Below are 27,404 nucleotides of genomic sequence, written 5' to 3'. Positions count from 1 at the left end.
TAAGGACAGAGAAGCCTCATGAAACATGAAACGTCGTTTTTATTCCCAGCACCTACCATTGTGCCCCCCTTATAATAGAGAGTAATGGTATAGTGAATGAATGAACGAATGAATGAGTTGAGAAATTCAGAATAATACATCACAAGCTACAGGGAATTTTTCTTGCTAGTGCTCAGGACAGGTGAAATGAATCATAACAGGTTGGCATCTGTGACAAGCTGACAGAGATGTGAGAGGTCCCACCCCGAGGCCAACAAAGACTCTGCAGCTCTGGCAGAACCACCGAGCTCTCAGTCCCTAGTCATCACATCTTTTTCCCTTAACCCCACCAAGTCAACCAGATGAGGAGTGTCTTCAGGGTGGTGTCTGTTGCCCCTCTTTGCCCATGCCGTCATTTGCTGTAGGAGTGAGGCAAGCCCATATGCCTTTAAGAACTGAGTAGGACAATGGAGATGATGCCAATAATCAGCCCAACCACTTCCAGTGACCGTCTGGGCTGCTGGTCCCGTGCCAGCACTCGCAGCTGGGCAGGCAATCTGCATCAGCAATTTTATCAGCTTTGACTGTGGCAACCACGAGGGTGCAGAGAAAGCTGGCCGTCAGCAGCCATGGGGAGAGGGCCTGGGTGCTCACCTACCAGTCAGCACACAGCTCCAGGAAGGAAAGGGGGTTGCAGTGGGGAGCCTGCAGGAAGCTCGCTCTGTGAGAGCAAGCCTGCAAAACTCAGTGTACAGGCACCAGCCACCCAGTGAAAGTAAAGAAACCCTGCTGATAAGACTCTGGACACCCACTGAGTCCCAGAGCCATTTCCTGACTCCATCCCTAAGCCCTCCAAAGGACCCTGCTTGACTACAGAGCACTCCCATGTCACGCTGGCATATGAACAGGGGGGATCCTGGAATGAGAAAGTCTTTGAGCTTGCAGAGACCTCTGTGACCACCTCATCCAGTTTCTCCATTTGTGTGGAGATAATCCAAGGCCAAGCAAGACAAGGAGGGCTCGGGCAACCAGAAGGTTTTGGAGCTCAGGCCTGCCAATCCTCATTTCATTCAGACTGGTCCACTGTCACCTGCTTCAGATATGGTGCCTCTACGTAAATACGTATTTGAAGACTGAAAAAAAAAAGCATTTGAATACCATTGAACTTCTCCAACCACTCATCTTTCAGATGAGGAGACTGAGGTCCAGCAGTGTCCATAAATTATTCATTACCTCCTCAGTAAATCATTACTCACCCAGTCATTCACCTGGAGGGTGGTGAAGGGCAGGGAGAACCAGCCAGTGCAAGGGCCCCTCATGTCCTGCCTGGCCTTTGCTTTTCCCACCTCTGGTAACTGACTGTGCTGCCAAAGTAACACTCCGTGCTCTCTCACCTGGGCATAGGAAGGCCCGCTGGCTTGGGGAGCCAAGAATGAAGCACAAGTACTCATACCTGACCTTAACAGGTTGTAACACAGCCATCTTTTCTGTAAAATCAACAAGTGGGGGACCAGGCACGGTGGCCCACACCTGTAGTCCCAGTACTTTGGGAGGCTGAGGTGAACGGGTCACCTGAGGTCAGGAGTTTGAGACCAGCCTGGCCAACATGGCAATATCACATATCTACTAAAAATACAAAAATTAGCCAGAACTGGTGGCATGCACCTGTAATCCTAGCTACTCAGGAGGCTGAGGCAGGAGAATCACTTGAACCTGGGAGGCAGAGGTTGCAGTAAGCCAAGATTGTGCCACTGCACTCCAGCCTGGGTGACACAGCAAGGCTCCCTCTGAAAAAAAAACAACAACAACAACAACAAAGGGCAGGGGGAAGTGTTCAACAGAAACATCATGTTATTCCTGGTTGCTATTTCATGACCAGACATAGCTAGAAGTCATACAGCTTTTATTTCCCTATTTTACAAATGCATCAAAAAACATCAGCAGAATATGAATATCGGCTTACTGACAGAAATGAAGAATTTGGTGGCTTCTGACTCTTCACATGATTCTGAAATAATATCTATGATAACTCTCACTGGGCATCTGTTGTCACCAAGTATTCGGTGCTAAGCACGTTATGTATAAGTATATAAAATTTCATGTAATGCTTACATCAGCCTCATAGAGTCTATGACTCCCATACAGGTGAGAAAATTAAGCTTCAGAGCAGTCAAGCAGACTAAAGCTACCTGGCAAGTCATTGCAGAACCAGGGCTCAGACTTGCTGAAGTTCTGAAGCATCGTGCTGCTCTGCCCCAATTCAAGTTCAATTCCAGCTAAAAAAAAAAAAAAAAAAAAAAGTCCAATAATCACTGGGAAGTTTCAGCTATTGAATACAAAATCACCAAAATATTTTGACTATATAGGTATTTTTAAGTTACTTGAATTTTGAAATAGCTACAGGATTCTGAGTAGATATTTTGCTGTCAAAACAACACATCCATAAAGCATTTTAAACTTTTCTTACACTCTCTAGAAATTATATGTTTTGTTCAATTTCAGTAACCTAGACCCTGGCCAGGTGTGGTGGCTCACGCCTGTAATCCCAGCACTTTGGGAGGTCGAGCCAGGCGGATTACAACGTCAGGAGTTTAAGACTAGCCTGGCAAACATGGTGAAACCCCCATCTCTACTAAAGATATAAAAAATTAGCCTGGTATGGTAGCACACGCCTGTAGTCCCTGCTACTCGGGCTGAGGCAGGGGAATCACTTGAACCCGGGAGGCAGAGGTTGCAGTGAGCCAAGATCGCGCCATTGCACTCTAGCTTGGGCAACAAGAGCGAAACTCCGTCTCAAAAAAAAAAAAAAGGCCCTAAGCAACTCCACCCTGCCTCTAAGTGAGCCCCCTTGGAAGGCATGGAACCAGAGCACCATTTAGTCAGTAATTGCTGCTATGTGCTAATGGTGCCCTGGTGGCCTCCAGAATTGACTGCAGCTTCCAAAAGTGCCCAGCATGCAACCGGAAAGTGCTGTGGATCTTTGCAGAACCCAGCTTGATGGAAATCACTGAAAACAATTGCCTTTAGTGGCACTGTTATGTAACCACTGAGCATTCCCTGAATTCAGCTTTGCATATCTCATGTAGCAGGTATGTGACGTGTGTGAAGGTATGTGGGGAATGGATGTGTTCTTTTTTCTGTGCTATCTGCTTCCCCGGTGGGAGGAGGCCATGGTGAGGATGAGGCACACTTGCCTTTAGTTAAACAAGTTCTTTTCAGAAGGAGTACCTAAGGTCACAGCTGTGCTCCTGGCAAGGGGAGGCCACGAGGCATTTAAAATGAGGTCTTATTGATGAAGACCCACAGGTACTTGATAAAGAGTGTTTCCAACAAAAAAAACTCTAAATACCATTTTCAAGCTGAACTTGCACACTTCTATTTGTTTGGATGTGGAGACAGAAAAGAAGAAATCCACGTGATGGGTAAAGCACCTGGGTCCACAGCCGAAATCTTGGGTTTAGTCTCAGTTTCATTACACAAAACTAGGCCATTTACCTCTCTGAGTTCCAGGCTCCACGTATAAAATCAATAACAGACATAATATTACTCACCCATGTCACTGGGCTGCTGGGGGACTCTACTAGGACAACAGAGGCAAAGCTCTGATGTAAGCTCTTTGCAAATGTAAGAAGTGGTCCTTAGGTCACCCAGTTTGGGACAGTGGTTGACAGCAGAGGCATTCTGATCCCTCAAGTCTGAATCCTATCTTTGGTCCATATGGAAGTGGGACAAGTTTCTTAAACCTCTGTGCCTGGGTTCCCTATCTGGGGAAGAATCACAGATGGAAGGACCCGAACAGTCCGGTTGGAGACTGCTCCAGTCCTTGGCACCGTCCTGTATTCTGTGGGTCACAACAGTGTGGTGAAACCAGGAAGCCGACCAGCCATCTAGCCAGGGTGTGGTCCTCCGGCTGAGACCCTCTATCCCACACCAGAGCACCCATGCCACCAGCTGGCCTTGAATTCCAGGGATGCAGGAGGACAATGAGCATGAACGAAAAGTGCTGAGTGGAGTTGAGAACGTAAAGGAAGAAGGGGACGATGAGGAAATCTCCTGGGGAGATTAGGGCTGCTAAGCCCTAGGACAGGCTCAAGGTCTGCAGGAAGGTCGGCTTGTCGGATCATCTCTGTGCGCTGACTTCTCTTTGCTCCCCAGGGCCTCTACCCGCTGCCCTTGCTCAACAGCAGCCTGGACGACGGGAAGGCCACCCTGACCCCTTCCAACACGCCCTTGGGGCGCAACCTGTCGACTCACCAGACCTACCCTGTGGTGGCAGGTATGATGCCTGGAGCCTCCCTGGCAGGTGGAGGGCGGGGCACTGCAGAGCTTGGCTGGCTGTCAGGCGGAACGTGTGTGGGGCCCTGGCCTGGAGAGGAGAGGTGGGCTGTGCTGGCTGGGCCTCAAGGTGGATTAAATGGGTCGTGCCTCCAGTCCTAGGCCGCTCCTAGGCCTCCACTCTCCCTCCTGTGGGAGAGGCGGGCGCACACACTCCTTCCTAGTCTCTCCATTTTCACTGCAGAAGCACAGAGGGAGGTCGAGCTTCTCTCTCCCCTCCTTGCCACACCTCGTGGGCCCTGGCTCCCCGGCCCAGACTCTGAGAGCAGCTGGGCCTGCCTGCCCCGCGCCCCGCACCCTCCACATCTCATGGCTTGGTTTGTGCATGTTCCCGCCCCATCATCTCACACCCCTCTCTCCTTGTTGTCTCCCTCCCTCCGGCAGATCCTCATTCACCCTTCGCCATAAAGCAGGAAACCCCCGAGGTGTCCAGTTCTAGCTCCACCCCTTCCTCTTTATCTAGCTCCGCCTTTTTGGATCTGCAGCAAGTCGGCTCCGGGGTCCCAGCCGGTGCCTCGGTCCCGCCCTTCAATGCCTTTCCCCATGCTGCCTCCGTGTACGGGCAGTTCACGGGCCAGGCCCTCCTCTCAGGTATGACAGGGAAGTCCCGGGGCCATGCAGGCATTGCGGTGGGTGGGAGGGGGGTCCTCAGGGCCGACCACCAGCCCCCTCTCTGGCCCCAATCTTGTCCACCACCACCCTATTCCCTAATTCCTCCGGCAACTTTTGGAGGTGCCAACATGAGGGTCTCCGTGACTGGGAAGACATGCTCGGAAGGGGCGGATGCTCTAGGGGTGCCGGAAAGTGGGATACACCACCCCTAGACCCCACGGAAAAGCAGGAACCCTAAGGCCGGGAGCCAGGTGCTGTAACATAGGAACACTTGGTCTTGGTAAATGCATAAATAAATATAAGGAAAAATGAACATTTTGGAGGGAAAAAGGCATTGACTTTTGGAACCAATTTCAGGATCAAATTTCCAAAAAGGCCAAGGGTCAGTCCCAGTTGTGTTTCCATGATGTAGCTATCTTCATACCTAGCTTAACAGCATCACCAGGAGGACAGTCAGACATCTGTTAAACATGATAAATTCAGTGATTCAACAACTTGGGAGAGGAGGAGTGGGGGACCTCCCATCAGGAACCTCAACTGCCTCAAAATATTTAAAGCTGAAGCACTGACCGGGCGCAGTGGCTCACGCCTGTAATTCCAGCACTTTAGTAGGCTGAGGCAGGTGGATCATGAGGTCAAGAGTTCAAGACCAGCCTGGCCAAGATGGTGAAACCCCATCTCTACTAAAATACGAAAAATTAGATAGGTGTGGTGGCAGACACCTGTAATCCCAGCTACTGGGGAGGGTGAGGCAGGAGAATTGCTTGAACCCAGGAGGCATAGGTTGCAGTGAGCTGAGGTCACGTCATTGCATTCCAGCCTGGGTGACAGAGGAAGACTCCATCTCAAAAAGGAAAAAAATAAATAAAAATAAGTAAATCTGGAAGCACCCGAGGGAGCCTCTAGAGCAAACTTCTTGTGCTGCTGAGGAAACTGGCCCAGGGAGGAGAAGGTCCCTGCCAAAGTCTCTGGGTGGGAGCACCATCTGCAATTGGATGAGGCCTGGGCCTGCACTCCGTGAGTCAGACCTCAAGGGGAGCTGGGTCTCCTGGCAGAAGGACCTTCGCCCATCCAGGCAGGGTCTGAGGAATGGCTAAGAGTCAAGTGCTTGGCTTGGCTTGGAGAGGGCCTGATGTGCAGTGAAAGTGGGGAGCAGAGACCCATATGGTCATCAGATACCTTAAGGGCGTCCACAGAGATAGGACTATTTTAGATGTGGGCCCAGCTGGGGCCCAGGACCAAGGGAGGAAGCCAGCTAGCTCTCAGTTCAGCATTGGAGGAATCTCTTTAATATTGGCACTGTCTCCAAGGAGTGTGGGTATTTAGTGACAGAGTAAATGCCTCCTCACCTCCCATACCCTCCTACCCTGATGACCTTGAAATGCTAGAGCAGAGACCAGTGTGGGAGTGGGGCGTGGGAGACCTGTCACAGAGGCAGCCCAGTCAGACAGTCCATCTGGACCAGTGGTTTCAAATTTGGCCCTCTCAATGCTCTCTTGAAATGAAGCCTTTTACAGAAGCCATGTATGCTCACCAGACCCCTGAAGAACTGCTCTTTTAGAAGGGGGTTCCTGCCCCTAGAAAGCCCTTGGACTTGAAAACCACTGCACCAACAGAGCAAAACCTCCGCCAGCCCAGAGTTACCACAGGGTCATGTGATACAAGTCCATGGACCCTTCTTTTTTGAGATGGAGTCTCATTCTGTTGCCCAGGCTGGAGTGCAGTGGTGTGATCTCAGCTCAGTGCAGCCTCCGCCTCCTGGGTTCAAGAGATTCTCCTGCCTCAGCCTCCCGAGTAGCAGAACTACAGGTGCGCACCACCACACCCGGCCAATTGTTTTTATTTTTAGTGGAGATCGGGTTTCATCATGTTAGCCAGGATAGTCTAGATCTCCTGACTTCATGATCTGCCCATCTTGGCCTCCCAACGTGCTGAGCCGCCGCGCCTGGCCCATGGATCCTTTTTTATAACTGGCTCTACATTTTCTTTCTGGCTGGCACCCGGGTTTTTTTTTTCCCCCGCTCTGTGTATCCCTGCACCTAATGTGAGAAATTTTCTTAGAAGAGAGGGACATCCAGCGTGTGGGCAGAGAGATGGTGTTTAAGGATCTAAAGCGAGGAATAAAATGTTGACTCGGAGTTCAAGAATTCAAGAGGGTGAAGTCAGCAGAGATGGGTCATTTGTTTTGACCAAAGTGATTACAGGAGAAAAACCTGTGAGCTCAGTAAAATTATGTCAGCCAGAGAAAATGGGATGAGGGGAGGGAGGGGAATGTGAGGAGAGTGGAGAGGAAGGGAGGGGAAGGGAAGAGAGGGGCGGGGAGGGGGTGAGAAAAAGAGGCTCATGTCAGTTACAGGGAGTTACACAAGCCTGCATGTCTTCTGAGAATGGCAGGCTAGGGCTGGGGGCGGTCACAGGGTAGGCAAGGGGTGAGGGTGCGGTGGTGCCCATGATGATGGGGAGCAATTGCTGTACAAGCCGTGGAGAGGCTTGGCAGGACCAGCTGAAGGAGAGGGAAGGATTTAGGGCAACTGGAAGTGGATGGATGTATCACAGTGCAGACACAGGCTGTGGTGTAAAGTGTAATTGGAACAGCCCAGGGCAAACTCCCTACTCCCAAAGCCCCCACACTTTGTCCCCTCCCTGTCATCCTGTTAGCATCCCCTGTCAACATGCAGTCAATCAGAGGTGATGCCTCCAACTACTGTCAGCTGTTAATTCAGTGGACGTGCCCACTCTCTAGGCCAACTGCAGGACTGAGAGGTCATCCAACCCATGGGATAAAACAGCTGGCGGCAGACACCAGGTGGTCATGCAGGCAGCAGGCAGCCAAATATGCCGCACCGGCATATCCTTCAGGCTGGTAGCCCCCAACCCAGGCCCAGATGATGCTGAAGTGCAGGTGTGAGCACTTTGAAGGGTGCTGGCTGGTCACAGGGCCCCTTAGCCCAAGGGTTGACAATTGAGCACAGAGGCAGAGGCTCTGAAAAGAGTGAGGAGTGCTAGGCTTGGAGGATCCGGGGTCCAGGCAAATGGCCAAGAGTAGGAAGCAAGTCAGAAAGCGGCTCAGGCACAAGGGAGGGGATGGCTGGTGTCCATGCTGAGCTCAGAGTGTTGGTCTGGAGCTCCTTGCAGACTGTCCACCTGAGGCCTCTGGTCAAGACTGGACCTCAATACCTAACACATGGCTGAGCCATGGTGAGAGGGCTGGGAGGACATGACGGGGTGGGGGAAGGTTAGGAAGGGAATGGTTCCAAGAGCACAGGAGGCTGCAGACCTTCCCAAGAAGAGGTGAATTTGAAAGAAAGAAAAGGAGCCTGGGCCCGATGGCTCACACCTGTAATCCCAGCACTTTGGGAGGCCAAGGTGGGCAGATCATCTGAGGTCGGGAGTTCAAGATGAGCCTGACCAACATGGAGAAACCCTGTCTCTATAAAAATACAAAATTAGCCAGGTGTGGTGGCATATGCCTGTAATCCCAGCTACTCGGGAGGCTGAGGCAGGAGAATTGCTTGAACCCAGGAGGCGGAGGTTGCGGTGAGCCAAGATCATGCCATTGCACTCCAGCCTGGGCAACAAGAGCAAAACTCCATCTCAAAAAAGAAAAAAAAAAGAAAAGAAAGAGAAGGAAGCTGAGACCACATTATTCCTAGGTAATGCTGCAGACCAAGAAAGAGGACACAGTAAGTTTTCATTCCACAGTCAGTTCAGCTTTAACCTGCGTCAATCTTCTGCACCCCTCTGAGTGACTCCCAAGGACCCTCGCTGCCGCCTCCTGCAACTCCTTTACCTGCTTCATAGTGTTTTTCTCTGGGTCACTTCTTTCGGCCCAGTGGCTCTGATAGTATGATTTCCAAGGTGACTATCCTTCTGAGCCTCAGCTCGTCCCCAGTCAGCCAAGAAAGAGGAAACAGCAGGGTTTGGGGAGTAGCAAGAGTGCCCCTAACATTGCTGCCAGTTCCCTTTGGAAACCCTGGTCTGGAGTCCCAACACACTGGCCAAGACAGCAATGTCGAGGCCGTCCTGGTCCCAGCTGCTCTGGGACTGACTCCAGCTCAGCTCAAAGGAAAGCTGTGAGCTAGGTTTTATCATCAAAGAGTCCATTCCCCTCCTCCATCCTTTTGTACAAAATTATATTTAGTTCTGCCAAAGAGATTTCTGGGTTGCCATAAATTCTCTTCGCTATCAGAACGAGATAAGGAATTGAAAAGGGGTTACATAGAGGGCAGACTTCAAAGGGGGCAAATAAAATAGTCTGAAATCACCTCTACCCTCCGAATTCCTCCAGGCAACAGCTTTATGATTCTGGTCTCTACCAATATTTAGAATATTTACCAATATTTCAAGGTGTGGAGGGAGCTAGAGTTTTCTTAGAGAACCCCACTCCATAGCCAGTCAACATGGGCCTGTGCTTTCTGACAACTTCTTAAAAATAGGACCACATTGGACGGATATGTGGGTGTAGAGGAGATGGCATTCATAGCTAGGATATTTTATGATGAAGAGTCTTAAAAACAGAGAAGTAGATAAGAGGGCACGGTTAGGCCCTGATGCAGTTTCCACCCCATGGCTTCTGTGGTTTTGCTTCTAAGAAGGCTTGCAAGCTTCTTGGCTTTTTGGAAGGAACTATGTATTGAAGCAATTGGAGCAAAGAGTTTTGTAGGGCTGTTGGGAAAGTTTATGGTGCCGCAGTCTTGGTGAGAGCCATGCTGAAGAAAGTCTTACTAGTCTTTCCAGGCAGACCAGCTTTCGTGGGAGGAAGCCTCAGGCATCTGTTCTGATGTCCTATTCAGAAGCCTCTACCCCATTGGGAAGACATTAGGTGACTGAGGGGAGATGAAGATTAAAATCTTAGAGTACAGGGGAGTGAGGCTGATGAATTTCATTTATAAGAGCAATGTGGGGGCTACTTCTTATGCGGTAGAGCCCCGTGGGGGCACCTGTGGACCACATTAAGTTGTGTTGTAAGGGGAGTATATGCTCTGGAACTCTGCCTGCTACTCTGCTAGGCTCGAGAGGCAGTAGGTTCAGGATGAGGGCGGGGAGAGGGGGAGCACGGGGCCGCAGTCTGCCAGCCCAGAAGCAGCCCTGCAGGGCACGAGGCCAGCACCAGCAAACAGGTGACCTGAGAGCCAAGACCACTTCCCACTGCTCCCCACCCCGATCATGGCAGACACAAGCTGCCTCAGAATCCTTCTCAACACTGGGTGCCAGGAAGCCCCTACCAGCCAATCAAGTAGTCAGGTGAATCCAATTTACAAGCTGAAATCTAAACTAGTTCCTTATGTGACAGGCAGGAAGATGTGGTTCAGAGAATTAAGTGGCTACCTTTCATCCAGGGTCCGGCCTGGATCTAGAATTCTCTCTCTCTCTCTCTCTCTCTCTCTCTCTCTCTCTCTCTCTCTCTCAGAGGAGATAGGGAGGGAAGAGAAAAGAAGGAAGCAGGCCTGAATCTGCCACCCTCTTCCATCACTCCCTCCCTCACCACCTGTCCCTGCCCTGTGCTCCTCCTGCTCTCACAGACTTCCTGTCACTCCTTCCCTCTTGCCTAGCCGGTGCTTTATCTCAGGGCCAAGGGGGCTGAGTTTGAGGGTCTATTGTGTTGTATTCTTCACAGAAAGCTCAGATTTTATCTCAGTATAGCTTCTGCATATTTCTCCCTCTACATCTAAATATCTTAAAATCCTCTTTTCCCCTCCTGTGTTTCCAACCCTTCATTTGTTCCCTTGATGACCTTGTGTCAGGTGAACTGAGCCCACCTGTGGAATGCTAGTGGGTTTCACCCCATTTGGTCCAGCACCAAGCACAGCTGGACACTGCAGGAATAGTCAGACAAATTAGAAGGTGGTGTTCCGGTTTACCAAAACATTCACACAGTTTTAACCAATGAACACTGATGGCTCTTATTCTGTAGGAGTTCATTGGCATATAACCATTTCTAGAATGTGTCCATTGCACTAATCAATGTCCACCTGTAGCATGAAACCCTGGCTCTGAATTATACAGATAACCTCATAGAAATTGTAATAAGGTGCCTCCAGCTATGGTTTCCGCCCCCCCCCCCCATTTTGCATTTGAAGAAACTGACACTTGGGGCACATACTAGGCTTATCTAAGGGCACTCAGAAAACTAGCCACAGAAGCAGTATAAGGACCCCAGGCCCTCTGATTCCCAGGCCCTTCCCTCTAGAGAAAGCGCAGAAGTTGAGTGTGCCTGATTTTGTTCATTGACCCCTCGGGCTTGGCTCCAAATGCCTATCCCAGCCTACGTCCCTTCTTGATTTAGTGCCTGGCCTTGCTAATTTAGCATTCTGGCTTTCTGCTATGCACCCAAGTGCTTAGAAAAGTGTCTAGAACATAGTACTTACTCAGTAAGTATTTAGCAAATGAACATTGTCTTTGGGGAATCTCCAGAAAGAGAGATAAGGAGGAGGTAGTCACTGTAGTATTGGCAACTTAACAGGATTTCATGGGACCTTCCTTCCCTTCTGTCATGACCAGGCACCCCTTGAAGGGGCTGAGGTATGAAGGACCTGGGGGGGACTGATGGGCGGAAAGTTGGACAAGCAGTACCATAGAGGAGATGAATTTGGTAAGTTGGTTAACAGGGGCTCACAGTGACCCACACAGGTTTTGGGAGGAAAAAGCAGCCCCCAAAATGGAAGAGACAGAAGGCATTTGGGTAAAACAGTCATAGTCCAACATAGTGGTTCTTAGCCAGCAGCGATTTTGCCCCTACTACCTCCTGCTGAGGACATATGGTAATGTCTGGAGACATTTTTGTTGTCACATTGGGTGAAAACTGCTGCTGGCATCTACTGGATGGAGGCCAGAAATGCTGCTAAACATCCTACAATGCACAGGACAGCCTCTTGCAGCAAAGAATTGTGCACCTAACATGCCGATATTGCTGAGACTGAGAAACTCTGTAAATATTACCAAGAACGAGGATGAGCAAATAACTCATTATTCCAATTGGAGCATTTTGAGAGTGAAATAGGTATAATTAATAAATATGCTGGGATAGTGGTCATCACCTGGGTACACCTTGGCAAACCAGGGTGTACTGTCACCTTGCCAAGAATCTCGGGGTGAAGGAGAGTCTGGTTGGGGCCTGCAGGACATAGGAGCAGTAGAAGAGGGGCAGGGGCAAGGGATCATGTTTATGTTCATTGTCGTATGTAGTAGATGGGGAGATGCTCGCCAGGTCAGGTGGGGCCTCCGGAATGGGAAAGTGATTTCTCAACGTAGAGGAGAAGCAGAGCTGGGAAATGAGGTCTTTACAGAGCTGATTTGGTATCACCAAGGTTGGAGTATGACCCACAAGCCATAGAGAAACAGAGAGATTGGTGTCTGTTTTGCTAAAAATGGTTCTTTTCAAAATAGAATTGACAGATATGTGGCTCATGGTCATGTAAAAGTGAAATATCTCAGCCACATCTCCTTACAGGTTGGGGTTAGCCAATCGGTTTCCTGTACCTTGCAACTCTGATAGATTGCATCCACTTGGAAGGCCCCCTCTACTCAGTGGGAAATGGTTTAGTGGTTGATTAGCAATGTCTATCACAGGCTCCCCCCAAAAAATAGTGATGAGTTAGTGGGCCACATACATGCCATCCCTTCATAGGGTCTTTTTCTTGGTACTCCTCAGAGCCAGGAATGAAAGGGATGAGCTCAGAGTCAAGTGGCTTCAAATGTATTTATGGAGGCCAGCTGTACCCACTGCTCTGCAGGCTGCTGTCGGGGATAACAAAGAACAGATGACATAGCCTCAGCCTTCAATACCAGGACATTCTTGTGGATTAATAAGATAACAATCACGTAAACAAAACCACTGGAGAACAGGGAACAGTGTGAGACTGCAGTAACAAGTGCTCCCTGCATGGTGGAGCCTCTGTCCTGCAGAAGACCAGACAGAGGTGACAAGAACTTGGGCTTACAAGAGGAGGGGGCAGGAGGAAGTGGGTTTGGAGAATGACTGTAGAGTGGGTGGGAATGGCATGGGGGAAGACAGCCTCAGGAGAGTGAGATGATACATATGGGAGCCCCTACGGTCCAACTGATGACTCTTTGCTGTATTTTTCCAGGGCGAGAGATGGTGGGGCCCACGCTGCCCGGATACCCACCCCACATCCCCACCAGCGGACAGGGCAGCTATGCCTCCTCTGCCATCGCAGGCATGGTGGCAGGTAAGGAGAGGGCTGGCAGGGAGGGGAGCACTGCACAGAGGAAGTATTGGAGCAAGGTGGGACACGAGGGGCAAGAGGCATTCTGTGCCCTATTCATAGACTTCCCGAAGGGCATTGAAGGATGGACCAAAGGGGGCATCTTGTAAATGCCTGGAGACAATATCCCAGTGCAGTCCTGACTCCCTGTTTAACTCGCCCCAGCTCGGCCTCCTTCTTCCCAGGCCTGCCACATTACCCTCCATGATGAAAAGGGAGGGGCTGAGACAGACCTGTGTTCAAATCCAAGCTCCACCACTTCTTCCAGTGAATCAGTGAGCATAAATGGAGAGCAGTTCAAGGGCCCCAAAACGCTGTGAGTGGAAGATGAGCCCTACCCTCAAGCAGTGCTGGTCTCCTGGTGATTTAACTCTGATGAATCCGTTTTCCCCTTCTGTAAAATCTGAATCGGAAGGGTATTGATGATGATGATAATGATGATGATGATGACCATGATGATGAAATATATGCTTCACATCTCACTTTCTCTCAACCCTGCATGGATAGGACCCCGGTTCTAGGTACTCTAAGAGTACTATAGAGGATAAAACGAGCCTGGAGTAGCTCTCCATCCTCATTTGAACCGTCCTGGAACCTGCCTGCCAGTCATTTGGGTTTCTTTGTCTGCCAGTCATCATCCAATGATGATTCAAGGTGACAAGATCTGAACAAACGAAGATAATGGGAGTTTCCTTGGGCAAGTCTCAATGGTTTAGGAGCTGTATAGGAAAGACTTTGGGATGGATGAGACATAATTGAGCCATTTTCACTGGTCAAAAAGGCCTGGGACCTGGAATTTCTGGAAAGAGGTCTGAACACAAGGCATCTGTGACCCCCATGCCAGCCCTAGGCCAGCCTCTCTGGCTCTGACCCCAGAGACTTGGCATATTTACCTAGGCCTGCTTCCCTTCCTTGCCGGCAGGAGTTAATCTTTGCCAGCCACCCACTCTGGGCACCCTATGCAGAGGCAGGTGGGCTGGGATCTCCTGGGCAGAGGGAAGGGAGGGAGAGAAAGGAGGAGGGAAAAAGGCTCTGTGCTCCCTGGGAACCTGCTGAGCTGGCACTTGTTGCTGCCTGGTTACCGTGGCGATGTGCTTAATGCAGCGTTGAAAATACAGAATACTGACTCCTCTCTCCCTCCTGGCCCCGGACTCCCTCCCTCCCTCCCTTCCTCTTCTGGAGCGTGAAATGAGATTGGTCAAGATAAAAAAGGAAAAGATTCGGTTATTTTTTTAAGAGTGTGGATAATGGGGCCTCTCAATCAAAATCCCAGGCTCCAGTCGGCTCCCCCCATTCCCCTTCCAACCCCTCCACCTTCCCCTGCCGCCTGCTTAGAGGAGGAGGAAGAAACATAAAGCACAAGGCTTTTCTCTTAATTATGAATCATTCCCTGAGGGCAGGCCCAGGGCATGGGGTTTCTGGGGCCCAGAGTCTGACCTGTGAGGTAGCTGGCAGGCTTGGGCCTCTCATCAAAGTCCCCCAGGTTGTTTCCAGAAAGAATCCTGAGTGGGTGCTGTGAAAAAGAGAAAAAAAAAAAAAAAAAGCACAACTAGGACACTGACTGCAAGTAAAATCCACAAAGGAGGGACCTTGTCCCACACAGTTGGGCTCCCAGTGAGTTCCATGAAAATCAGTTTTTAGAAAATGCAGCACTATTTAAATGAATCACTTGGTTCCTAGGGATAGCATTGCGCAAATGAATTCTTAAGGAATTTTTTTTGTGGAAAAATTATATGTCCATCTCTTACCACCACCTGCAATCTCCCAGTTGATCGAATGGAGATTCCTGCAATTAAAGTGGATAAACTTTCATCGAGCACTTACTGCATGCATGTTAGGCACATGATAAATGCTTAAAGCAAGGCATGCCAAAGACATTCTTCAATCGATTATGAAAGGAAGGATCACTTATTATGTACTTCTGCATGTGTAGCCATTCAAATATGTATAACTTTATTTCTAATTTTACCCTGACCAGAAGACTGAGAGGCTAATACTATCCCAGCTTTATGGATAAGGAAACTGAAGCAAAAGCAAAGTGGTGTGCTCAGGGTCATAATCATACTCAGTGGCTGAGTTGTGCAAACACGGGTTTTTCAATTTCACGTCTAAGGCTCTTTCCACTACACCATACTGCCTCCTACCATACCAGAAATAAAGACATAGGCTACAAGAGAGGAGGACAGGAAAAGGGCTAGGACAGATTTCCCTTGTCTATTCACCTTCTGTTTCTCTTTTATTTTGTTTTGTTTTATTTTATTTTATTTTATTTTATTTTTTGTTCTGACTCCGTTAACAGTCAATGATTCTCAACCAGTTCTAGAGCAGAACCAGCAGCTCCAGATATATGGATCCATCCAATCATCTATCTTTCCACTCATTCATCTTCCCATACATTTTTCCACATATCCATGCATTTTCCCATCTATCCTTCCAACTTTCGTCATCCATCCGGTCATCCTCTACCTTTCCACCAATCCTTCCATCTTTCCATCCATCTTTTTTTTTTTTTTTTGGAGACAAAGTCTTGCTCTGTTGTCCAGGCTGGAGTGTAGTGGCGTGATCTTATCTCACTGTAACCTCTGCCTCCTAGGTTCAAGCGATTCTCTTGCCTCAGCCCCCCGCCCCTCCCCCAGTAGCTGGGACTACAGGGACCTGCCATCATGCCTGGCTAATTTTTTTATTTTTAGTAGAGACAGGGTTTCACCATGTTGGCCAAGCTGGTCTCAAACTCCTGGCCTCAGGCAATCTGCCCATCTTTGCCTCCCAAAGTGCTAGGATTACAGGTATGAGCCACCGTGCCTGGCCCCTCCATCCATCTTTTAATTCATCTGTCTTTCCAGTTATCTATCATCCATCTTTCCATCCATCCATCTTTCCATCAATCCTTTTATTTTTCCATCCATATTCATTCATCCATTCATCTTTTCACAGAACTATCCTTTAATCTATCTTTCCATCCATCCTTTCATCATCCATTCTTCCAGCCATCCATCCTCTCATACATCCATCTTTCATCCCCTTTTCAATCTATTCCTCCATTAATCTATCCATCTTTCTATACATATATCCTTTTATCTATCTGTCTTTCCATCCATCTTTCCACCCATCCATCCTTCCATCATTCACACTTTCATTCATCCTTGTGTACTTCCATCCATTCATTCACCACTTTTTCACTTAACAAATACTGGTTGAAGGTCTACTGTATGGGATGCTGGGGATACAACAGTGAATAAGTCAGATTCCTTTATTGCTGGAGCTTATAACCTAATGGTGAAGAGAAATGGACAGTAAATAAGTCAACGAATGAATAAACATAATAATTTATTGTCTGTGAAGACAATAAAACGGGATGATGTAATAAAGAGCCACAGGGAGAGGAGATAACTACTTTAGATTGGGTTGCCAGGGGAGACTTCTCTGAGAAGGTGTTCAAAGTGACCATCCAAGTGATAAACTGGGGCAGACCATCCCTGGCCCAAAGAACAGCAAGTGCAAAGGGCCTAAGGCAGGAACTAGTTTAGCATGGTAGCAAGTAATTGGTAGTGGCTGGGTCAAGTTTGAAAAGGCGACTCTGATTTCTAGGAAAATGAATTGTACACAGTCAAGAGAGAAAGCACAGACCAGTTAGGAGACAGTTTCAGTACTTGCAAGAGATGACAGTGGCTTGAGCTAGGGAATTAGCAGTGAAGGAGGAAAAAAGAGACCCTGAAAATATATTTTGGCTGCAAAGCCAGCAAACCTTGCTGGTGGATTGGCTGTCGGGATGAGAAAATAGAGGAAACAAGGATCATTTGTAGGTTTGGGGCATGGATGATGGTGGCAAGTATATATATGGGAGACCAGGAGGGGAAGTGATGTAGTAGATGGCAAGTGGAAATCAAGAGTTTTTTGGGCCATGTTAGGATTGAGATGCCTGCTAAATACCTAGTTTTATAATAAGTTTGTAGGTATATCATGTATGTCTGAAGCCAGGAAAGAATCCTGACTGGAGTATAAATTTCAGCCATTGCACAAAGCTGTCATTTAATGATAAGACTACTAGAAACCAAGCCTGGGGTTCTTCAACAATTTAGAGCTCAACAGAGAAGGAACAGCAAGGAGAATGAGTAGGAAAGACAACTGAGTTACAAAGCAAACAGAAGACTCGTCATCACAAACCCAAAGGCATGGAGAGAGAGATGAGCTAAACGGTCAAGGGAATTGTGGATATAGAAGCGACCGTTGGTATGATGGAGTTAGAGACTGTGGGGACTTGAGGGGATCAGAGTTGGCCTGATGGGAAGGGATAAGAAGATGAAGGCAGAGACCATGGGGCAGAGAAAGGCACTGGTAACTAGAGAGGAATGTGGGGATAGGAAGGGGATTTTTTAAAGACAGAAGATAGCAGAGTATGTTTGCAGGGTGAAGGGAGAGACTGATGAAACAGAAAATGGGATCGTTGGAGCGGCCAAATCTTTGGAAAGGTGAGTAGGGTAGAATGCAGAGCAAAGAGGCAGGGTTGGCCTTTCATTGGGGCGGAGACGTTTCATCTGCTGTGACTGCAGGCAGGTAGGCACATCTGGTGACAGGAAGATGCCACACCTAGGTGTGTACCACCTACCGAGCCTCATCCCCTGCCCCAGGTTCCATGTGACTGAGATACTTGGTAAACGGTAGTTAAATACATAAATAAGTGGATGAGTGAGTGAATGCATGAATGAGTGACAAAATGAGAGGGTAAACACATTGTGTTTTCCACCTCTCTCCCTTGTCCTTTAGAGCTTGCTGTGTTTGCCATTGGGTAGGGTGTGGTAAAAGGTGCTAGGGCCCTTGCTATGTGGCCAATAGAGAATTGGCTGAAACCCGGGAGACCTGGGCTAAACAGAGGGCACTTGGCACTGGGAGATGCAAGAGAGAGCACCAGTGTGGAAGGACGGGGCCAGGATTCTAGTTCAGGCTTTCACTGAACACGTGGCCTTGGCCAAATGTCTTTACTTCCCTATGTAACAGATGTGTTATCTGTTAAATAGATGTTTAGAGTAGATTATTTCTTAGTTTTTCATCTGTTAAATAGAGGTTTAGATTCAATTATTTCTTAGGGTATTTTTTGTTTTTTGTTTTTTGTTTTTGCTTTGCTTTTTACTTCTTTACCCCCTTCCTTTTTTTACCCATATTTTTTGCTTGATTTACATTAGACTTAGTCTCTGCCCCTAAGGAACTTTCTTACTGTGTTCTTATCTGTCATTGACTTCCTAGACAAGGAAAGGATCCAGTAGCCTTTCTCTGCTTCAGGCTCCTCCTCTTCATCTCTCTTCTTCCTGTATAAACGCCTACTTGTCTGGCAATAAAGCAGCTCCCACTAACCCCAACCCAGGCCGTAAGACTGGTTGAATGACTGATTTAAGCCTTCATTGAGCTTTATTTTCGCACCTGTTTAATGGGAAAATAATAAAAGCTTACATTTATTGAGCGCTCCCTATATATTTGAAGCATGGTGCTAAGCATTTAATACATATTTTCTCATTTAATTCTTGTTAAACCAAATGAGATAGGAATAATTATTTGGCCCACTTTATAGATGAGGAAACCAAGGCTCACCTGTAAGTCACTCACTCAGAGAGGCTAAGTGACTTGTCCAAGGTTACAGAACCAGGAAATGGGAAGTAAGAATTTGACTCTAGACAGGTCAATTCCAGACTCAGGGAGTTTCAAGCAACCCGTCCAGAGAGTCTGAGAAGCAAACTCAGAACCACGTAGCTCACAATCGTAGGTGAGTTTCTGAAAGGCTGGGTGGAAATTCATTGAGTCTCAGGATTGGCAGGAATCTAGCTTTGTAAATGGAATTATCTTGTAAGTGAATAAAGGGATTATCTGCAATTTAGAGTCAAGAGCCCTAAGGTCGAGTTCTACTCTGACATTTAACAATGTGAATTGAGGCAAACTACTTAATCATGCTGCACTCCAGTTTCCTTTTCTATAAATTGGTATCCATGAGTACCTCATAGGGTAGTCGTGAGAATAAAAGATCATAATGTGTGGGAAAGTGCTTTACAAACTTTAAGCTCTACACCAAGCACCGGTAGTGGCTGTGGTGGTCAGCTTGACTTTGTTTTTGTTATGTCAGGGAATTCTTAACTAATTTCATCTGTAAATAATTCCTTTGGAAAAGTCAAGAATCTATTACTAGAAGGAGGTGATCTGATTTACTTTGTGTAAATGTATACATTGAGTTTGCTTAAAGTGGCAGACTCAGGATGGAACAACAAACTACTCCAAGTCCCAGGACGCAGCTTCCCGGGAGGTGGGTGCCCTCTGGGTCTCTCCCTCCTGTCCCACCCTTAACCCTCACACCTCCCCTCAGCCCCCCGTGCATACACACACACTCATACCTACGGAGGCGAAAAGGTTCATATATACAGATTTCCTCTTTGGCGCCTAACCCCATGCCCCTGCTGTGGGGCCCTCCCAGAAGAGCCCTTCGGCAGAAGGTCCAGGCAGCAGAAGGAGCAGTTAGTCCCTGGACCCTAGAGTCACAGCACAGTTTCCTAACTCCACCAAACCCTCCAGCTCTGGGAGCTTCCGCAGATCCCAGAGCCTCAGTTTCTTCATCTGGAAAATGGGGATAGTTATAACATCTACCTTCTGGGCCTCCTGGGAGGGCTGTAGTGTGTCAAACCAGTGCCTCCAGTACCTACGGAAAAGGACACTGCCCCAAATTATCCAGACCGATGGGTTTCAAAAGGGGTGATAGAGGGACCTTCTGATCTCCACTGTCCCTGCCATGGCTCCAACTGTCTCCCCCACCATTCCTGAGCTTGCCCGTTGCCAGCCCTGCAGACCTCCCCGCACCCCAGCCCTGCACTGGTGCCCTTCACCTCACAGGCCTCTCCCCTGTGTGCCTCCAACAGGAAGTGAATACTCTGGCAATGCCTATGGCCACACCCCCTACTCCTCCTACAGCGAGGCCTGGCGCTTCCCCAACTCCAGCTTGCTGAGTAAGTCCCTGGGGCCGCCCAGGCCTTTGCTGGGCAGGATGGATGGTGTGGTGGGGGGCAAGGGTGGGTCAAAGGTTACCTGAAAGCTGGGAGGCCTCAGATTATACAGACAGCCTGGGAGGTGGTGGTGTTTGTAATGGAAGAAGGCAGCAGGAGGGCAGTGTACCTGGTGGTTTGGGGAAAGAGGGCGGAAGTCCAGAGGCTCCCAGGCATTGGTTTCCCTCCTGCTTCTTAAGGCCGTGTCTTTTCAATCTTTGTTTTGTGTAAGATTCAGGGCTCAGGCCTTGAAGGGGAGGGCAGGGGAGGACTTGAGAAAAGCCTAAGAGAGGACCTCCTGCCTCCGCGGCTTACAGTCCCACAGTGCAGACACTGACGCCGGGCACCCTGCCAGAATGCAACTGCTCTCCTTCCTGGGAGCCGATTTCAAGAATGCCATCCTGTTGCCCCCATTAACCATCTAAGTGGCTCCGAAATACTCATGATTCAGCACCAAACCCTTACACAGAAATCCTTTGTTCCACCACATTCCCCATATTTAGCCTGAGATGCTGGCAGTATTCAGGGTCAAAGTCCAGAGAGTGAGCTGCAGTGAGCTTTCAGGCTTCTCTTCACCCCTCTCTTGTCCTGGAGTCCTGGACTGGGAGGATAAGCTTTCCAGCAAAGCAAAACCCCACCAATGGGGACTGGAGGGATCCCAATAGAGCCTCTCTCAGTGGTGGCCTTGGGGGTATCAGAGCAAACCTGAGCTAGACAGAAGCAGTGACCCAAGGATGGCCGACCCCACAGGCACCATTGCAGGCTGGGAACCATCCATTCCCCGAGACCCCCACTCTTCCCATTACCTCCTTGTATTCCAGAAATAACTTGAAAGGGGGCAGACCTGGGCCCTGTTTGCCAGATGAGTTCAACTCCAACCCACCTTTCCATTCAACTTAACCAGAAAAGATGAGGGCAATGAGACATACCAGGGTTCAGGCACCTTCCCACTGAGCCTCCCCAGGCTGCCCATCCTGCAGGTGTGCAGAGCCTCACCTTAAGGGCCGTCAAGCCCAGATCCCCTTTGACCCCGCAGCAGTCTAATCTCCCTGGGTCTTAAGAGAGAAGGCTCTCTGTCCTGGCACTGTTTGGGCAAGGCTAGGGAGGATCCCGATGACCCCTCAGTGCACTTGATTCTTTGGGGTTCCACATGCAATTGTTTTCTATTGCCCTCTCCCTGCAACGAGGGTGTTGAAGGTCAGAGCAGCCATAGGGGGAAGGGGCAAGAAGCCACTGTTCTCATTCTGGCCAGAAACTCAAAGGTGAGGCCAGAGAAGGAGGAAATAGGGCTGGAGAGGAGTTAATCTTTGATGATCAGATAGGCCAGAGAAATGAATGATTAACTTGTGTTGTCTTAAAGGTCAGCAGATGCAGGGAAGGCTATGGTGCAATTTTCCTTTCTGACCAGCAGTGTTGTTGTTATTTTTTTTTAATGTGTCCAGGTTCCCCATATTATTACAGTTCCACATCAAGGCCGAGCGCACCGCCCACCACTGCCACGGCCTTTGACCATCTGTAGTTACCATGGGGACAGTGGGAGCGACTGAGCAACAGGAGGACTCGGCCTGGGACAGGCCCCAGAGAGTCACACAAAGGATCTTTATTTATTACATGAAAAATAACCACCAGTCCAGCATTGCGGCACACTCCCTGTGTGGTTAATTTAATGAACCATGAAAGACAGGATGACCTTGGAGAAGGCCAAACTGTCCTCCGAGACTCCTTAATGAGGGGCAGGAGTCCCAGGGAAAGAGAACCATGCCATGCTGAAAAAGACAAAATTGAAGAAGAAACGTAGCCCCCAGCTGGTACCCACCAAAGGAGAGAAGAAGGAATAGCCAAGGAACTTGGGGGGATGGCGAATGGTTCCTGCCTGGGCCCAAGGGGTACACAGGGCACCTCCATGGCTCCATTATTAACACAACTCTAGCAATTATGGACCGTAAGCACTTCCCTCCAGCCCACAAGTCACAGCCTGGTGCTGAGGCTCTCCTCACCAGCCACCCAGGGAGTAGTCACCTCCCTCAGCCTCCCGCCTGCCCCACACGGAGGCTCTAACTGTCCTCTTTCTCCACATCATTTGCTTGGCTCTTTCTACACCTCCCTCTTGGGCATGGGCTGGCTGAAGGCTGGGGCGAGTCCCTCAGAAATTCCACCAGGCTGTCAGCTGACTTCTTTTGCCTGCTGCTGTGAAGGTACAGCACCACCCCAGGTCCTCCTGCAGTGGGGCATCCCCTTTGCAGCTGCCATCAGCTGGACCAGCCCCAGGCAGCTTAAAACAGACATTCCACAGGGCCTGGGTGCCTGGGAGGTGAGGCGTGGTGTGCGGCTTCACCCAGGGCAGAGCAAGGCAGAATTGCAGGAAACTCGCTTCCCCTTCCCGACAGCTCCTGCCAAGCCCAGTGTGCTTCCTGCAGCTCACGCCCACCAGCTACTGAAGAGACCCAAGGCACCCCCTGAAGCCAACAATACAGGGTCCCTCTCTGCTCCCCAGCAGCTCCTGCCCCCAAGGCCTGACTGTATATACTGTAAATGAAACTTTGTTTGGGTCAAGCTTCCTTCTTTCCACCCCCAGACTTTGGCCTCTGAGTGAAATGTCTCTCTTTGCCATGTGGGGCTTCTCTCCTTGATGCTTCTTTCTTTTTTTAAAAGACAACCTGCCATTACCACATGACTCAATAAACCATTGCTCTTCATCTCAGGCTTTGGGGTTGGCTGGGGAAGGAGGCACCTTGGGGCTGGGCTTTCTCCCAAGAACATCAGAGCTGAGTAGCCGACAAACTCACTTTGGGGCCATGGGTTGGAAGGGACCATCTAGTGCCCCACAGCTCTGGCTTGGCCTTCTCCCTCTGCCTTTAATTCATGTTGAATGCTGGGTACCTCACTCATCCCAAGTTCTTCGACACTGAGTAAATGCAAGGATAGCACAGTGTCAAGCCAGCCATAGACTCCCCGCAAGGAGTGCTGTTATTATTAACAGGAAGCCAGAGAATCAGCAGGGTGGGTTAGTGAAGGATCTGGGAATAGCTATGACTACAGCTTGCATAAACAGCTCTGAAGGAAGAGAGAAGACTGGGCTCTCTTGTGTGCAAGGCACAATATGGAGGGCTTCATATAAGTTAAGTTGAAATTAGCCCTGTTTTACACACAGCTTCCTTTTACATATGAGGAAACTGAGGCTTTGAAAAAAATGAAATGACTTGCCAAAGATAAGAAGTAGTAGATTCAACCAAGTCCTCTTACTCTAAGCCCAACACTTGTACCCAAAACCCCAGGGTCCTCATCAGGGATGCCAAAGGGTTCTAGACCCAGTGGAGGTTCTGGGGCTGCCACTGGGGATTTGATTTCTTTTGATTTGCTTAAGATTTGACCTGACTGAATGGAGAGGTACAGTGTGGTGGGGCCAGGACAAGGTGAGGGAGGCTATAGAAACTTAGGACTTTAGGCCAACCCCCTCCAGGAAATTTGGGAAATGCAGTGTGACAGCTTGGGCTCTGCACTCCAGGGGGCTGTCTGGTATCCACATGGACCCTCTCCATGTGAGACCCAGCTGGAACAAGGGGGCAGGAGCCTGCAGCTGGGATGCCCAGGTGAATGTGGACAGCTGGACAGACAGCACTGGGATTGAGTGCGATGGAAGGGGCCCAGGGATTCCAGGGCTGGGAGGACAGAGGCTGGGAGACAGGGCTCTTACCTCCTTCGGCCTCCCAAAGGGAGGTTAGGGATGCTGCCATGGATGACATGGCAGGGGGGAGCCCTCCCAGGAAGAAAATCCATCTCTTCTGAGGGGATCTGAGATGTGGCTCTTTTCTCAATGGCAGGACTTCCCTCTGTAGCGCGACTCTGAATCCATGATATCTGAGAGTCTTCCTGACCTCAAACCCCTGGGATCCCGAGTGCTCCCTACCCACAAATCACTTTGAGATGCACAGCATCTGAAGGAGCCCGTAGAGCCACCCCTTGCATTTACAGCCACAGCCCCTCTGGGGACACTCTGTACACCCGTCAGGCCCTTTCCGACTCACAACCAACAAAGGGGCTTAGGCTGTGCTTTGGCTAAGGTGACCATGGTTTAAAGCTTGCCTTTCTTTCCCTGAGGTGAGCTGGGCTTGCCAGGAACCTGTGCTCAGAGCGGGTGTTTGGTGACTGGGGGATGTGCTCCCCATGTAGCGGGCCTTGGCTAGTACCTATCCAATATTCTGCCCATGGTCAAACCATGGGTCCCCTTTTCGGGCTCAGAAAATAGGGCCATTTATGTATTGGGTGAAAGAAAGACAATTCGAAGTGCCCCAGCATTTGGGGTGGTGTTGGGAGAACTCAGGCTGGCACATGGGGGGACACAGTGAAGAAGGGTGTGATGACAAGGACAGGGAGGACACGTAGGGGGCTTTGTGGGTTGGCCCAGTGGCCAGTTTCACCTGGGGGAGTGAGGGCAGCATCTGTGAGTGGTCACAGGTGAAGGGGAATTGCTTTATGGTACAGGGGAGCCGGGGGTTCTCTGGGCGTGGTATGTGTGTTGGTAGGAGAACTGGGGATGAGGCATGGGCCCAAAACATTCCTGAGGCATTGAGAGCACTGAGGGTCTATCCCTTCCGCCTGGAATAATCCCTTTCACTGCTCATGTAGAGAGACCACCTGAGCTTCCCAGGCAGGCTACTCTTAACTTCTCCCTGGTCCATTACCCTCACTCCTCCTCCTCAGGTTCTAGCACAGACCAGGCCAGCCCAGGGTGCTAGGAGCTCGCAGGAAATTCATGTGGACCAACCCACCCTGGCAGGGCAGTGGGTTTCTTGCTGGGAAAGGGGGCAGCTGGAACCCTGCCTGGGGCCCACCAGATGAACAGAATTGCTCTGACCTGTACCCTCTACCAGAAAGTTCCAGGAGTAGAGACGGTGGAACTGGGAGTCGTCACCTACAAAGTCAGCCCCCAGGCTACTTCCAACCCCTCCCCTTGTCACATCATCTCTCACTTCTCCAATATCCTTGCCATGAGTTGTGGCTAAGAAATATGTATCTTCTGCCCTCTGTGCCAACCACACACTCAACATTGGTGACAACTTCAGGCAAGAGGAGTTGGTGAAACCTACTGGAAGTGGAAGCAGGAGCCTCCCAATAGAAACAGAAAGACAGAGAGGGTGAGGCTCTTGCTAAAATCTCCCCTCTCCCACCTGCCCTCACCATCCTCCCACTTCTACCACTCAAAATACACACACCTTCCCCATCCATATCAACATGAGGCTTCCTGGCTGGGCACTGTGGCTCACGCCTGTAATCCCAGCACTTTGGGAGGCTGAGGCGCGTGGATCACGAGGTCAGGAGTCTGAGACCAGTCTGGCCAACATGATGAAACTCGTCTCTACTAAAAATACAAAAATTAGCCAGGCGTACTGGCACATGCCTGTAATCCCAGCTACTCAGGAGGCTGAGGCAGGAGAACCCAGGAGGCGGAGGTTGCAGTGAGCCGAGATCATGCCACTGCGCTCTAGTCTGGGTGACAGAGCGAGACTCTGTCTCAAAAAAAAAAAAAAAAAAAAAACCATGAGGCTTCTTTAAGATAATTCACACTTCCTTGTCCTTTGGGGGTGGGCACCAGAGGAAGAGGACTGCAGACCTCAATGCCATTATTACTGGGCCTGGGCATCAGCGTCAGCCCCGTCAATCAAGGCTGAGGGAGGCCGGGGCGGGGTTTGAGCTCCCTCACAGGCAGCTCCTGCACCCACAGCTTAACAGCATCTCTGCCCTGCCTCAGCCTCAGAAGTGATAATAACCCTCTACACAGGCTTAGTTTCTTTTTCCATACAAAGCCCATTCATATCTATTTACATCTCTGATTTTGAACATTGGCCTCTTTTGTTTTGCACTTGGGGAATCTGAGACCAACAGATAACTTGACCTTGACTTTTTCAAGGTCATTCAGCGAGTCAGCAGAGGAGCCGGGACCACAGCCTGACCCCTAACCCAAGGTCTAATCTGCATCCTATCATCAGGCCTCAGATTATCTGGACATGGCCAGGCTTCTGAGAGACCTCAGACACCCCTTGAGTTGCAGGGAGGAGCAGAAGTCACTTGGCCAGTTGGGGCACAGTGACTTCTGCTGCCCCTCCCTGCAAAGCGTGACTGGACAAGGCCCAGAGCTCAACAGAAGAAGCACTGGGGCCAGGCAGGGCGGTGCCAGGCTGATCTCAGACTTCCCTCCATCCTTGGCCCTAAATCTCCCTTCCGGGTGCCCTTTGGCAGCCCCTCTCTAACCTTTAGGGTCATAAAGCCTTCCATGTTCCATAAAGGAGCTGGTGGCTCCTCTGCCCCAGGCTGCTGTGCTACCTTCTGACGCCAAGTGGCCAAGCCACCGTGGCTATGGTTCTCATGGAGGAAGCTCCCTCTCTCACCTCTATCTCCTTCCTTTGTTCACTTCTTTTAGTTTTCTAGTCTTTTTCCTTTTCTGCTGAGTCTACAGCAATTATTCCTTTCCCTACTATTCCAGAGACATTTGTGTCTCCAGGGCTATGAATGAGGGAAAGAGAAAGGGAATGTTTGGGGAGAGCTTGGAGTCCCTGACCATGCTCATGAAATGCCAGGAAGCATCCCTCCTCCCTCTCTCCAGTGCCCTCTCGCTATCACCTTCTCCCTCTCCCCATCACCCTCCCCTCTTCTCCCTCTCCCCATCTCCCTCTCCCCTTTGTCCTCTCCCTATCGCCCTCGCCCCATGGCCCTCTCCTTGGCTTCTTGCTCTTCTCATTACTGTCTACAGCTCCCATGGCTCTTTGGGGACCACTGGGACCCAGACGCTGGAGATCTTTACCTCCTGGGTGGCAGACACCTGTCCCCACGAGTCCCCACTCTCACAGGCACACACCACTGTCATCAACCCCATCCCCACATCTCCATGCCCTTCAGAGAGAAGGAGGGTGCCTAGTTCTCTTTCCTGGAAGAAGCTGGAGCAGGCAGGCAGGGCAGACAGGTCTCTCCTTCCCCTGACCTCACTCTTTCCCCTATCCTTGAGAAGCAGCAGGGGCTAAGGCGCACGGTGAAAGGACTCAGGCCTCCTGGAAGGCAGCAAGAGGGGCTTTGGATGGGGAGAGAAGGGGAGGTGGGGGCCCTGGCTCCTTGGCATCTGTGCCCCGTGGCAGCCGGCCAGGCTGTGGAGGGAAGCGCCGCCTGCGGCTCTCCCGGGAAAATGTGATTTCCCCCTGAGTGAAGCGGACTGTGCAGTGTGGAAATTGGCTCTTTTCTGAGCGAG

General features: G+C 49.9%; 1 protein-coding gene across 19 annotated transcripts in view; it reads left to right on the top strand.

Moving 5' to 3' along the window:
• The window catches only part of PAX8 (paired box 8), a 60,778-nt gene extending 37,915 nt beyond the window's left edge, over nucleotides 1–22,863 (top strand). For 4 of the 19 annotated variants that reach the window (XM_065526821.1, XM_074011285.1, XM_065526819.1 and 1 more), the window contains 5 exons: nucleotides 4,135–4,255; nucleotides 4,778–4,905; nucleotides 13,014–13,115; nucleotides 20,045–20,131; nucleotides 21,610–22,863. In XM_065526821.1, the coding sequence (XP_065382893.1) occupies nucleotides 4,135–4,255; nucleotides 4,778–4,905; nucleotides 13,014–13,115; nucleotides 20,045–20,131 (438 nt within the window). In that variant the 3' untranslated portion in view covers nucleotides 21,610–22,863. Of the gene's footprint in view, nucleotides 1–4,134; nucleotides 4,256–4,698; nucleotides 4,906–13,013; nucleotides 14,288–20,044; nucleotides 20,132–21,609 lie in introns of those variants that run through there. The other 15 variants (XM_065526817.1, XM_065526816.1, XM_065526815.1 and 12 more) reach the window with 4 other exon arrangements.
• Nucleotides 22,864–27,404: the final 4,541 nt, after the last annotated feature.

This window comes from Macaca fascicularis, chromosome 13 (genome assembly GCF_037993035.2).
Source record: "Macaca fascicularis isolate 582-1 chromosome 13, T2T-MFA8v1.1".
Taxonomy (NCBI): Eukaryota; Metazoa; Chordata; class Mammalia; order Primates; family Cercopithecidae; genus Macaca; species Macaca fascicularis.
The sequence above is the reverse complement of the archived record's forward strand: the minus strand, read 5'-3'. Positions and strand labels throughout refer to the sequence as shown.